Genomic DNA, 13,977 nt, shown 5'->3' on the forward strand with positions numbered 1-13,977 from the left:
AAACCTTGTCAATGTCTGTATTCATTTTGCAACTCATTTGAAAAATAGAAATATGAGTTTTCATGCAAACACAAAATTGTCTGGTTGACCCCAAACTTTTGAGCGGTAGTGTATACCATTCTTTTTTTTTTAAACTCTTGTCATCACTGGGACTGCTGAGATGAACAATTATTGATAGCATCACATTTTGTTACCATTTTTACAATTCGCTGTGTTTATTTTAGCAGTGACACAAATAATACAACACAACATCATACAATCTCCAGCTGCAAAGCTTCACAAAGCATTTTTCACAAAGATTTTTTTAACATCTCAAGGTGACAATCTTTGCAGAAAAAATACTTGTCTACTAAATCCCTGACAAAAGAAAACCTTCACCATATGTCACAGTTTTGCCACTATTTCACACAGGAGATACTGTTAATATAATTGAAAGAAAAATAAAGCATTATTGGTACAAAAGAAAACAACACAAGCACCAAAGGCATCACAAGTAGAAAGAATGGTACTAACACTTTTGTGTACTTTTTAATTGTTTTTATTTGTAAATGTCATTTTTTTTTTTGGGGGGGGGGGGTATCTGTTGATTTTGCATGAATAAAGCTTTGTTATTATTTGGTCATATTTCTTTTCACATCTTTGAAAAGATGTCCTGCTTTCTTTGCTAGCCTGTTTGGCATGCTATCTTTTATGGTAGCGCCAGCTCTTCCCCTTTGTTTTGAAGTGTCCCTACTCTTGACATACCCTATATACTAGAGTACAAAAAATGTGCTGAAAAACCCTAACTTAGCATGCTATGAAAAAACCCCTCTGTACTCACCTTCCTGACCCCCCCCCCCTCCCCCGCAGGTCCACTTCTGTCTTCTGAAGCTCTGGGTCCCAGCTGCGCCACACACACCATGACGTTAGCTTCTTGCCAACATCATATACACTAGCGGCTGATGTCATAGTATATGCGATGGCTGCCCGCAAAGACCCAGAGTTTCAGAAGAAAGAAGAGGACCTGTGGGGGCGTTGAGTACAGAGTTTTTGTTTTTTTTTAAAAGAGGCTGGATATAGGGGGCTGCTGGCTACAAACAAGGGGGGAAGGCACTGGCTATATACTGAGGGGGCAGGCACTGGCTATATACTAGGGCAGTGATGGCAAACCTTTTAGAGACCGAGTGCCCAAACTACAACAACGACCCACTTATTTATCCCAAAGTGCCAACACAGAAATTTAATTTGTGATTTATACTCCCTTCTCTGTCACAGTTTTCATTGATACCAGCCCCCTGAGGACAACAATAAAGCAGCAAAAAGTCCCAGTTACAGCTGTCACTTTAAAATAGCTCTGTGCACAGCAAGTCCTGGGCTGTCTGGGACTGCAGGAAGATACCTGGAGTCATCTCTGGTGATGCCCTGAGTGCCCACAGAAAGGGCTCCGAGTGCCACCTCTGGCACCAGTGCCATAGGTTAGCCATCACTGTACTAGGGGGCAGGAGGCTGCAGGATATATACTAGGGGGCAAGAGGTTGCTGGATATATACTAGGGGGCAGGAGGTTGCTGGCTATATAATAAGGGGCAGGAGGTTGTTAGCTATATACTAGGGGACATGGGCTGGCTGGCTATATACTGGGTGTAGGCTAACAACGATGCATTTACCACCCTATGCTTATATACTCAAGTCAATAAGTTTTCCCATTTTTATGTGTTAAAATGAGATACCTCGGCTTATACTCGAGTATATACAGTATCCAATTTACCCAGGAAGCAACAATTCTGGAGTATCCCCTGTAGCATATCCCTTAGTTTGTCCAAGACAACCAACCTCAGTGGTATCAGACGGCCCTCTACTTTTATTTGATTTTTGCCAAAGTTTTGTGTAGAAAAAGAATCGTCTTTCTGGAATTAAATAAACCTTGATCCTTTGTTCTCAAAAGTGAACATGAAAGGAGTTGGCCAAGAAAAACAATTTATGACATGTGCACTGTAGCCAGGGTGTACTACCACAGAGTGACCACCCATGGATTAGTGGACCCAGGTGAGTACAAGTGTTTGTTTTTTTCCATTTAGCTCTGGACAGTTCCCACATAAGGTCATTTGGAACACTGGGTAGTTTAGTGGCCAAAATCGACCAAGACAGTTTTGTAAAAGTAAAAAAAAGGAACAATACTAGGGGTTAAATTATGTTGAAGTTTCTGACTTGTGTATTTACCTTCTATCATAGCTTCGAGGTCCATAAGGAAATTGTTGCCGCTGATTTATTCCCATATTGGACATCACTCCAGATGGAGACTGGTTGTAGATATCTGGCATACCACTGTTAGGCATCTGGCCAGGGGGCATGAAAGGCTCATTGCTTCCAGACACTAAAAATAAAAAAGGCAAATTAAACAATTTTCAATTTAAATTGAAACAGAGATATCAATTGTCCATAAAGGCTTTTAATGACCAGGCCATAACCATGTCAGCTGGAATTATACTAGACTCTGGCAAAGGGTAGAAACATTGCAAAAAATTAGCTGAAAAAAGTATTGAGGCTCCTGGCTATAAAGAGGAAATACAAGCATATTCCTGGAACCCAGGAAAGATGTTTAATGCACACTTAACAAAAATTAATTGGCTTTACCTGTAGTATTTAAATAAATTTATATACAAATGATACAATTTGGTACATATGAATATTAAGCTATGTTCACGTCCATATTGGAGTCTCACATGGTTCCATTAAATCACAGATGAAGATTTTTCCATTACAAAAATAGATATCACAAGGGAGGTCGCACAGGCCCCATATTAGTCTATGCGATCTATTGTGGACTGTCGGAGTCTGTTATTTCACATTTTCACTGTTCTACCCTAAACAAACTATAACAATGAAAATACTCAAAGATAACAAGAACTTAGTTTGAGCTTTATATGGTAGTGCAATAAAAATGTGTTAATTTAACAAACAAGTTCTATGACTGAAAATTTCTATCATCAAATCAAAACTAAAGATTTGAAGGAATATTTATTTTAATTGCAAAAATGTATTGTGCAGACAATGATAGAAAACTTTGAAATATACTTCATTACTTAAAACATCTTCTCTTTGCCATTTTTCTGCACTTTCTCCTGTAGTGAGCAGTGTAAATGAAATCCCTTAGATTAACGCTTTTCATACCAAAAGCATATTACACTTGATTATTCAGGTCTCTAAAAGAGATAAGATTACCCAGGAACTGTCTGTAAACAGTTAAGTCATTAGGAACATTATCAGGTTCAATTATCTCTCAGTTATAGGACATAATATGACAGAAATATGATTTACACAAAGAAAGGGAGGGAAAACAAGGGCACAGGAACATATCTCTGATAAACTAAAATATTTAACAAAATTTACCATTGTCTTTTGTACAATCAATTTATGCAATTTTGTGAAAAGTATAGTTATGCTTGAACCTCCCATAATGCAGGTGTCCTAGTTTCTTTATATGTCACCACATTTTACCCCATTAAACTATAAGTCCTCTCAGGGAGCAGTATCATTGCCTCTTTTATGTGAAATGAGATACATTTCAGATGAGTCACTTCTAGAGGCTGAGGAAGAACATTACTTCATATGGCCTTATTTTGTGTTCTATAGTACCTAGAAATAAAGTACCAAAGTTTTCTGGAGTCAAATTAAAGATAAGAATCTCATATTTCAGACCCCATCAGTTAGTGGTACTGTGGGCTAAAGAACCGGTAATAAGGGCAGCTAAATTCATTTCCTGCCTATTTTTTAACTGCATGTATCTACAGTTCTATAGCTCACAGAACCACAAGCCTGATGTGATCTGAAAGATGAGATTCTCATCCTTTATATAACACAAAATGGATCTAGGTACTATGGAACTAAAGACAGGGGTATCTGAAGTGACCAGCCTCAAAGTCTCATTTCAGGCAAAAGTTGACTCTTTAGGTGGAATTTCAAATTAAAGAGCCAAGTACAGGCGGTCCCCTACTTAAGAACACCTGACTTACAGATGGCCCTTAGTTACAAACGGACCTCTGGATGTTGGTAATTTAATGTACTTTAATAAACAGCTATAACAGTTGTCAATGGTGTCTTCAATGAAGCTTTATTGTTAATCCTGGTTCTTATGAGAATCCAACATTTTTAAATTCAATTGTTAAATTCTGGCTGGGGTTACAATGATAAAAGATACAGTTCAGACTTAAATACAAATTCAACTTAAGAACAAACCTACAGAACCTATCTTGTATGTAACCCGGGGACTGCCTGTACATGAGGGTGCTAGAAGTTTAATGTGATAAAATCTGATGACAACGTTCCTTTAAATCATTTCCAGCTATAACCGTTTTGAAATTTAGTTTTGCTATTAATAAACTATTTATTACCTTTATAATATGCATAGTCAGAGTGTAATAAAAGTGTATGTAGTGTATTCCCCTCCCATCTAACTGCCCCAATAAGTGCCACACAAACCAACCTCAGTCAAGTATTCCCCTTCGTCACACGAACTTAGCCCTCAAGGTAAGATATAGGCAGTTAAAGACATCAGAAATCAAATCCCTGCCACTGTCTGTATTTCTGGTTCTTTAGCTGACAAGCACATGCCTGATGCTATCTGAAAGATGAGATTCTTATCTTTAATATAATGAGCTTGTTTCCAGGTAGTACAGAACAGAAGTGGCGCTCCCTTTTCATATTCACATGACTTTGCAGGTACCGTATATACTTGTGTATAAGCCGAGGTTTTCAGCACAAAAAATGTGCTGAAAAACCTCAACCTCACCTTCCGGCGTCCCCGATGGCCAGCGCGGCTTCCCGTGGCTCCTCTTCTGTATTCTATCTGCTCTAACAGCCCCCAGAGCCACGACCATACACTCTGCCGGCTGGTGCATACTATGATGGGGCGATGTCATCGCTGATGGTGTCATAGTGTGCCAGCAGAGTGTATGGACGCGTCTCTGCTGGCTGTTACAGCAGAGAGAAGAAAGAAGAGGAGCCGAGCATTGGGACCACCAGAAGGGGATTATATAAAGTTAATTTTTTAATGTGCTTGGCAAACCGAGGGCTAGCTTGCTATGAAAGGGGGTGGCTGGCTGTATACTTACAGGGAACCGGCTGTAAACTTAAAGGGGCTGGCTGGCTGTATACTACAGGGGGCTGCCAGGCTATATACTACAGGGGGCTGCCAGGCTATATATTACCTAAGGGGGCTGGCTGGCTATATACTACCTAAGGGGGCTGGCTGGCTATATACTACTGGGGGGCTGGCTGGCTATATACTACTGGGGGGCTGGCAAACTATATACTACAGGGGGCTGGCAAACTATATACTACAGGGGGCTGGCAAACTATATACTGGGAGGCTGTGACTAATACATATTCCATCCTCGGCTTATACTAGAGTCAATATGTTTTCCCAGTTTTTTGGTGGTAAAATTAGGGTCCTCGGCTTATACTCGGGCCGGCTTATACTCGTGTATGTACGATAAATGGGTAAATCTGACATAAAAAAAAGTAATTGTAAAAAGGACATTTCATACCTTACCTACGGGGTAGTAGTTTAAAAGAATCATATATGGCGACAGGTTACCTTTAAAGCACATGCTGCTTTATAAGTGCTTACTTTTACTTTCTTTTTCTATCCTATTACAATCCTGTCTTCAAGGTAACTTATGGTTCAATTACTATTTTATTAAACATCCACATTAACCGATGGTATGGTTGATGGCAGGCATGCCAGATATAGTATAATTTACAGTGTTTCAATATCTGAAACATTGAATGCAAAGTGGTATCAGATGGAATGCAACAAACAGAAATAGAGAAAAAGAAAAAAATAACAACGTAGAACATGTTCAACCTGAGCCTTATTGCAGTGAGCGGTCAACCAGGCACATATGGTTCAATGTAGTAACAGACGGCACTTCAATAGCGTGAAGCACGTGGACCAGTGACTGAACGCTGAAGTAATCGTTTAACACTAAAGTATCGTTTAGCTTGAACCAAAAATTTATGAACACAAAGCCATACAATGCATCAGGACGTATTTCGGCTTGAACCTAAGCACTGAAAAGTTGATGCATTGTATGGGTTTGTGCTAATAAATTTTTGGTTCAAGCAAAACGATCCCACCCAGAAAAACATTTTTACATATTTCCTTTCCAGAATCCTATCTTCAAACTTTTAACCGGTAAAGGAGTAATGATCATTTACAGAGATTTCATCTATTTGCACTTTTTTTTTCAACCAGGACTGGGAATCCCAATAAAGGAAACTGTTACAGTGCTCCCACTCCACTAGCTTAAACAGGAAGCTGCTGAAAATGTACTTTTCCTTTTTCAAATCTCTATTTCTAAAAATGTAAAATACATATTATAAGATGTAATATGGTGACATAAGCTAGACAGTATTATAACATTGGTTAATAGAACATGTATTAAATGTGTGTAGATACATTAAAGGAAACCTCACACATTTTTCATAAATATAGATAAAAATTGATCCCTCAGATCCCCACAAAATCAGTTATAAACTTTCCTGGTATCTATTACATCTTTAGAGCGGGGTGTGGCCTAACATCATTTGGCCATGGTGACAATCACAGGTCCATTAGCCTCTTAACATAAGCAAGCTGTACCCCATGCACATATCTGACCACATAAAACCCACAGCATGCCTGCATGGTCTTCTACTTCTCTCCATGCATGCTACTGTGATTTCATGTGATATGAAATGCAGTGATTTCATGAGATAAATGCTTGGTGTACAGTTTGGTAATGTTAGAAGACTAAAGGACCTGCCATGATGTCACCTTGGTCATGTGATATTACTGCTGTATATGCTGTAGACATGCTTGGATACCAGGTAAAATTATAAGTTCAATATATGGGAATCTGAAGAGTGTCAGTTACCAGGCACTGTCAGTATTTGTGAAAAAATGTGGTGACAGGTTCCCTTTAAAAGAAAGCGGGAAATGTATAATACTAAACAATTAAAAGGTAAAAACCAGAATAAAACCAGTAATAAATGAAAGGATAACGATAAACAAGTCTCTTACTTCATTCTGAAAACACTCCCAAGATCAACTTCTTTCATACCCTTCCCCCTGTTCTGCTATATAAAACATGATGAAAAGATGTTGAGCAATTCAAGTACAAAATTTTGATTGTTGCACCTCAAGTAAATTAGGAAATCTGTGTTCTCAATCAGCACTTGCTGATTACACACTCAGACTTCCTATCAAATGCTATAACATTGATTAGAACAGTTTTTGAAGCTGAAGGAGGCTGGGTAATTTCTTTCATGTCATTAAAATGAATATATTATGTAATGTGAGCTACCTACAAAGAAAATTCTCAATAAATATAAAAAAAGACGCCCAAGTATGTAGCAACAAAGAATATGTGTGTAGGATGATTTCAGTAGAACAATGAGACCACAATAAAATTTATCCCGTACTGCATGGAGCACTGAGGCCACACAATCACTGAGGAAATGGTATTCAAGCATGTGACATCCCTGATGTTTCTTCGATGTATTAAAGGGAAAAATTGTGCTACTGCACAGGCACTACCTGTATATACCACTATAATAGCTCTTTATAACTGACATGTGCAAAATTCAGTTTTTAAAGGGGCACTGTCACCAGGTTCTACCCACTAAACTACCAGTTCCATCAGGTAGGGTAAGAAATAGCTTGCTTCTAAAGTCAAATGTGGTTAGAAGAGTTTTTTGGCCGACATGAGTCACTTTTAGAGGCTGAATGGGGAGCATTTACAAGTTCCTATCTACAGTTTTATAGTACCTACAACCATGCTAGGGGTGTCAATTGTGCCAGATTGGGTGTTTGGTCGCCAATCCAGCTTCCTAGACCTTAATGGGGAAACCCAACCATCAGGTGCACACATCTCTATTTACAAACGAGGGAGAATTTCCTAATAAAGTATATAAGGAAAATGTTAAGAACACTACCCCCTCACACAATATTAAAAAAATCTGAACGGTTACATTTTCAGCAGTGCTTTTCTTGCATAAATAGCTATTTATCATTATATACATCATATAATCATATTACTGAAAATATCCAATTCCCCTTGGCCAAAAATACCCCCCAAAAATGGTAAGAGGAGTATTATTACTCTTCTGGAAAAATGTTAGAGAGACCTTTGGTTCCTGCAAATTTCTTTAACTGCCTGTAGATCTACTTTTGTAGGAGAGTTTCTCATCTTTAATATGAAACTAAAACATGCTTATAGATACTATAGAACCAAAGATAGGGGCATGTGAAATGACATCCCCCCTCCAGCCTCTAAAACGAGGGCGAATTCCCATTACAGTATTTTTCAAACTATTTTTTCGCACTAGAGTATAAGGCGCACCATCAATAAATGGCTGCTAAAACGTCTAGGTTCATTTATATATAAGGTGCACCGGAGTATAAGGCGCATCTGACTATAAGGGTGAATGACCAGCAGGTGGCAGAATTGTGGACAGTTCAAGTCATCTGTTGTCTGTAAGTATGGTTCATATATAAGGCGCACTGGACTATAAGGCGCACCTTTGATTTCTGAGAAAATCAAAGGATTTTTAGTGCGCCTTATAGTCCGAAAAATTCGGTAATTAAAGAGGAAATTGTAGTAAGGATATTTCATGTCCTAACTTAGGGACTGGTAGTTTATTGGGGTACAATCTGATTCACACTATGAATGCAATTAAAGTGATCTGATAAAGATGCTCCTATTTCTCCTTAAGGCAAGAGACATATGTGCTGGATTTCAATGTCATTGGACCCTTAATGGCTTCTGTTAGTGTCCGTTTGCAACACTTCCTCTAGGTTTATGTTATTTGCGCAGCTCCTCGTAGCTGCGCGCCCTCGTCCGACGACCCTGCCGTCTGCGCATGCGCAGAACTGCAGGCCCGCGCCTGCGGGCATGCGCAGACGGCAGGATCGCCGGACGAGGGGGCGCAGCTACGAGGAGCTGCGTGCCGAAGATGGTGAGTAGGAGGGGAAAAGAGGCTACCGGGGCATATAGTAGCCGCGCCATGTAACCTCAGATGCGGCTACTCCACGCCCCAGTAGCCGCATAAGAAAATTTGCATACAAGTTTAATAAAAGTTAACAAAAAAGTGCGGGGACGTGAAGATTAGACCTTAAAAGGGCTATCCTCACGTCCCATTGATCCACCTACCACCCGATCTACCTTTATAGGTAGATTTGTGGTGGTAGGTTCCCTTGAAATCTAAGTGTGGATTAGCAGCCAGTGATTCTTTTGCAGTATACCCGCAGAGATTAGACTACATATATCCTCAGGCTTACATGGTATAATATTTAGCCGCCATATCTTTGTAAAGCAGAAAACAAATAGGATTTGCGCTGGTTATTGGTGCACCACTCACGGCCACCAATAACTTCTATTATTCAGGGTTACAATGCAGTGAGGCCTCCATGGCTACCGTGGCTAGGCTGGACATACAAAAATGATAGAGAAGGTCCTATTCCTGCCAGTGCAATGGTGCAGCCAAAACGGGCAGCAGACATTCCCTTGTTTGCGGCCTGTATCAGCACAGGTGTGTGCATGAGGCCTAAATCATTAGAATCTTAAAAGGCGGGTGCCATTTGACATTTATGAAAATACCCCAAATATAAGTATGTACAGATTTTCATATGCTCCCCCGAATTACTCTAGATATTCTGCAAAGTGGAAGCAAGCTAATGCCATTGTAATATAATACTGTCAACCAAGTTGGACGGCAAGCAGCTGTGCCATGATTTTGTACCACAGTAGACTGTAAGTAGCAGTACAACAATGCAATAAATGCAATGCATACAATATTCGAGGAAAAACACTGAACAATATAACAAAATGAGAAGAAAAAAAAACATGTTTTGCTGCTTTTGGCTTCATACCTTTTCTCATACCACTGAAGGGATCTTTGTTAGGCTCATATGGCATCCGGCCCATCATGTCTGGTACATTCATCCCTTGGTAAGGGGTATTAGGAGTAATAGAATTGCGCTTTGGCAAACCTGAATCATCAGAAAATGGATCTTGCACACACACTGCACTGTTCCTATTGAACAAAAAAGTTGCACAAGTGGGAATGGAGCAAAAAAGTTCAGATGATCTGTTTAACGGCAACTTGCAGGAATCTAGCAGAGATCCGTATTAAAGTGGTTGCAATATTAAAAGCACATACCTGCCACCTGGCATTGGCTGTATCTGACCATGTGGTGTTGAAGCAGGCGTTGGCGGTTTTAAATCGCCAGGCATCTCAGCCATGGAATTACTACCTGTGGACTGAGGAGTATGTGGCCCTTGGAGAGATCCAGAGTTGGCTGAATAACAAAAAAACATAGAAAATGGCCTCTTACAAAAATTTGTAGCCAGAAAAAGTTCATTTTAAAAACTCACGAAAATTAGGAAAAAGAAAACAAACCAATCAATGAGCTTTGGATACAAACAATCATAAGGTCCCTAGTGAGAAAGTCCTGCATGACTACAAATTTGCACCTTAAAGTAAAATTTGGTAATCTAGTACCAGATTTTTATTTCCCCCAAAAAGCTGTGCCGCCATTTCCTGCGGTAAACAATGTGGGCATTTTTTCAGTTAAAGGGAGATAATAACAGAAGCCTTTTGCACACTGTAATGAGACTGTCTCTCTTTTATTCTGGTCTTGTAACAGACATCATAATAATTACTTTTTGGTGCATTATTTCATGCCGTATAGATGATCAATATTTAAGTATCTAATGGGTGGAGGTCTAACACCAGCAACTCTGCTGATCTGCTTCAACAGCCAGTGGAAGTGGTTGTGGTACTTTGCTCCCCTTTCCCAGGTCAGTGACATTACATGAATTTGTAGCATGCCTTGAGTGCTTTCAAATAAGTCTGTTTTTGCTAAATCTTTGGGATCCATTATAAAGTGCCCCATACTGGGCCCAGACAGTTCTCTGGTGCTTTGGTGGGCCAGTGTGACACTGGCCATTGGACTATGTATTAAAGAGTGCTTGGTTCATTTACTGATTCTGGACAACCCCTTTATAAGTATTGTCTTTTTGTCAAGGCTACATAAAGTTTTGTCTTTATACCTATACATGGATGACAAAATTGGTTTAATTAAAGTAGCTCTATATGCTGTGGGCCATGTCTAACAAAGAGGGCATGGCTATGTGGGAACAGAGTGGGAATTTGTTGCCAGGTCTTGTACACTAAAAATGTGCCAATTTGTTTTAATAAACTAAGCCATAAAAAAGGTATGAACACCGACCATTTGTAAAGGATTGCAAAAGAATCACAACTAAATCCTTTTGAAGGCTTGCACATTTTGCATTAAACAGAAAAAGAACCTGTATGTTGTATTCAAAAGAACTGTCAGGGGCGTAACAACAGCGGTAGCAGCCATAGCGGCTGCTATGGGGCCCACAGTGTTAGGGGGCCCTGGTATCTGACTTAACACACTAAAGAATGGTGAATGTGTACTATTATATGCATATTATGCTGCACATTGTACATCACAATAGTCAGGACATCAGATAAAAAATGTCAGATGACGACAGGACTAGGGATATTTAATCTCTAGCTTCCTGCCATCTACTTCCCCCATGGGGTCTGCAGTTACCGGGACAGATATGTGGCCTAAACCGCCTGGGATAAGAATATTAATCAACCCAGGAGGGGACATCCTAGCAACACCCCTGTGACTCTTAACAGGTCTTTTGAATACAGCCTTGAAGGATTACCCTTTTTGGTAGAGTTCTGAAGTTTGACAGAATAAAGATGTACATCTATGTGATTCAGTCACAGGTTGACGAGAAATATGTGCATCTAAATACTTATTCGCACAGATTCTTTTTCAAGTGGACCAAAAATGTTAAAGTGGCTGCAGATGGATGAAAAATATGGCATAGTTTGGAGATATCAGCTTATATAAATCCAAATAAATCTACTGTGTGTTTGTAGCTGAGGTGCTATTAGGCTATATATATTCACATAACCAAGTAGAATCTAGAAAACCTTTAATCGGTATTTCATGGCCGAGTTGCATCCTTGTGGCATCCATTCCTCACTGGACATTACAAAGTATATGCAATAAAGAGTGAACCAAGACTTTCGCACGTTCCATTTAATGTAACCGTTGCTGTGCGTTAGAAAGAAAAAAGACAGCACGTGGCGGTTTTTCATCTAAGGGGTCTAAATTATGAAGAAATAGAGAGATGTTTTCATAAAATGTTTGTTTTACATGTATATTTCTATAGACATTTGTTCTTTTTGTTATGTTTTAAATAATAATGCTGTTTGTTAGAGATCCAATAGTCTTGGTGCAGTCACCGGTGTACCTTCCTCTAGTACATACTATATAGAGTACACAGCAAGAAGGTTGTGAGGGGTTAAGTACAGGCAGACATCATGCTGGGAGGATAATTTACACAGTATGAACCTACTGGCCTAATTCTAGCTGAGGTGGAGACATGGGGTGGGAGGAAATCGTGAGAGCTTTAAGACGTCATGGATTGAGCTCTGAACAGAGGTCACAGTGAGGACATCTTTGTTTACAACCCAGGAAAGCCCATTCACCCCCTTCCTTCTCTGGGGATTCCCTTTTGGCTTCCTGACAGATTCTGTGACATCACCTGTCAGCTAAGAATAGAAAATCCAGCCAGCCACATGTCAGCAAAGATGGATGGGCTTGTGGTAGCAGCTTACTAATTATGAGCGGCTTTTCAGCTGCGCTTAGAATGGAGGCTTTCTTCCTCGTCTCTGAAGCTTTTCTTCCACTGAAATACGCTTCCCTGATCCGGCATGCAGCTGCCAGAGGCTAATAGTATTCACACAAAGCCCAGGTTCAGGGGAGGTGTGAGGCAGTCTAATGACTGCGAGAGTGGGCCAACACACAGGGTACATGTGCCAGCTTCTCTTGCCAGTCCAAAGCACATGAAGTATTGGATGGTTCAACACACAGAACACTTATACAATCTATTATGCTTAAAATACAATATTGAGAATTGATGAAGATTGGTATTACATGCGCCAGACCTGACCCCCTGTGCCCTATAGTGAACAAGTCATGTTTTGACCTACAAATCACCTGGTTATGTAGGGCTGTGTTTTTGTTTTACGCCTAACTGTAATTCTACAGTAAGTCAGGCTGTAATGTCCCCTACTGGATTAAATGATATCCCATAACGTCCAGGTACGTCATCACATGTCTGTGTGGCATCTGCTGAAGATAGCATATGAAGATGTACTGTACTTGTCTTATTGGACAATAGTGAAGCCAGGATTAGCCTTCACCACCAGTACATCTTTCGGATCATGTCACTGTTCTGCATAACAGGTTGACAGCGTGTGGCCCTTAATCCTCATGACTGGTTCCCATTTATGACTTTGGCTCATCATCTGCTACCCACCCTTACACCAGATAAGGAGATGTTTGACACCTAGGGCCTTGTTTTCTACTGCCAAGCACTAAAAAGATACCAAATTGTGGCAATTTTTGGCACAAAGTCAAAATGTTAAGCTTTTTTATGCCACTCTTCTGCCATGGGAGTATGAATCATGTATGCAATATGCACATTTTGTTTGATTAGGGCCTATATGTCAAAATGTTTATATATTTTTCTTATTTTGAGGCCTGTTTTTCTACTACCAGGTATCTACCAGGTATCAAAGACTGGTTTGTCACTCCACAGAACACCTTTCCACTGATCCACATTTCCACTAATGGCGACATTAAGCGTGATATAAGGCTTGGAGGGAGCTGTTCAGCCATGGAAAAGCTTGCCATGAGGCTCTTGATGCCCCCTTATGTTCTGATATTAATACCAGAGGAGGTATGGAACAGTACATTTATTAAAGTCAGCAGAGTGTTATGGTGGTTCCTGAATGTGGTTTCAGAATTTCCAATACTACTACTCACAGTTGATCTTAGAATATCTAGGAGAGTATACAGTACATTTCATGAATAGACTTGTTTTAGGGGGCATCATAATAC

General features: G+C 39.9%; 1 protein-coding gene across 7 annotated transcripts in view; it reads right to left on the reverse strand.

Annotated features, from left to right (window-relative positions):
- ARID1B (AT-rich interaction domain 1B) overlaps positions 1–13,977 on the reverse strand; it is a 310,106-nt gene that overhangs the window by 28,692 nt on the left and 267,437 nt on the right. For 6 of the 7 annotated variants that reach the window (XM_072141069.1, XM_072141068.1, XM_072141070.1 and 3 more), the window contains 3 exons: positions 10,182–10,320; positions 9,892–10,055; positions 2,199–2,352 (listed from right to left, as the gene is read on the reverse strand). In XM_072141069.1, the coding sequence (XP_071997170.1) occupies positions 2,199–2,352; positions 9,892–10,055; positions 10,182–10,320 (457 nt within the window). The remainder of the gene's footprint in view (positions 1–2,198; positions 2,353–9,891; positions 10,056–10,181; positions 10,321–13,977) is intronic. The other variant, XM_072141072.1, reaches the window with a different exon arrangement.

This window comes from Engystomops pustulosus, chromosome 3, assembly GCF_040894005.1.
Source record: "Engystomops pustulosus chromosome 3, aEngPut4.maternal, whole genome shotgun sequence".
NCBI classification, from domain to species: domain Eukaryota; kingdom Metazoa; phylum Chordata; class Amphibia; order Anura; family Leptodactylidae; genus Engystomops; species Engystomops pustulosus.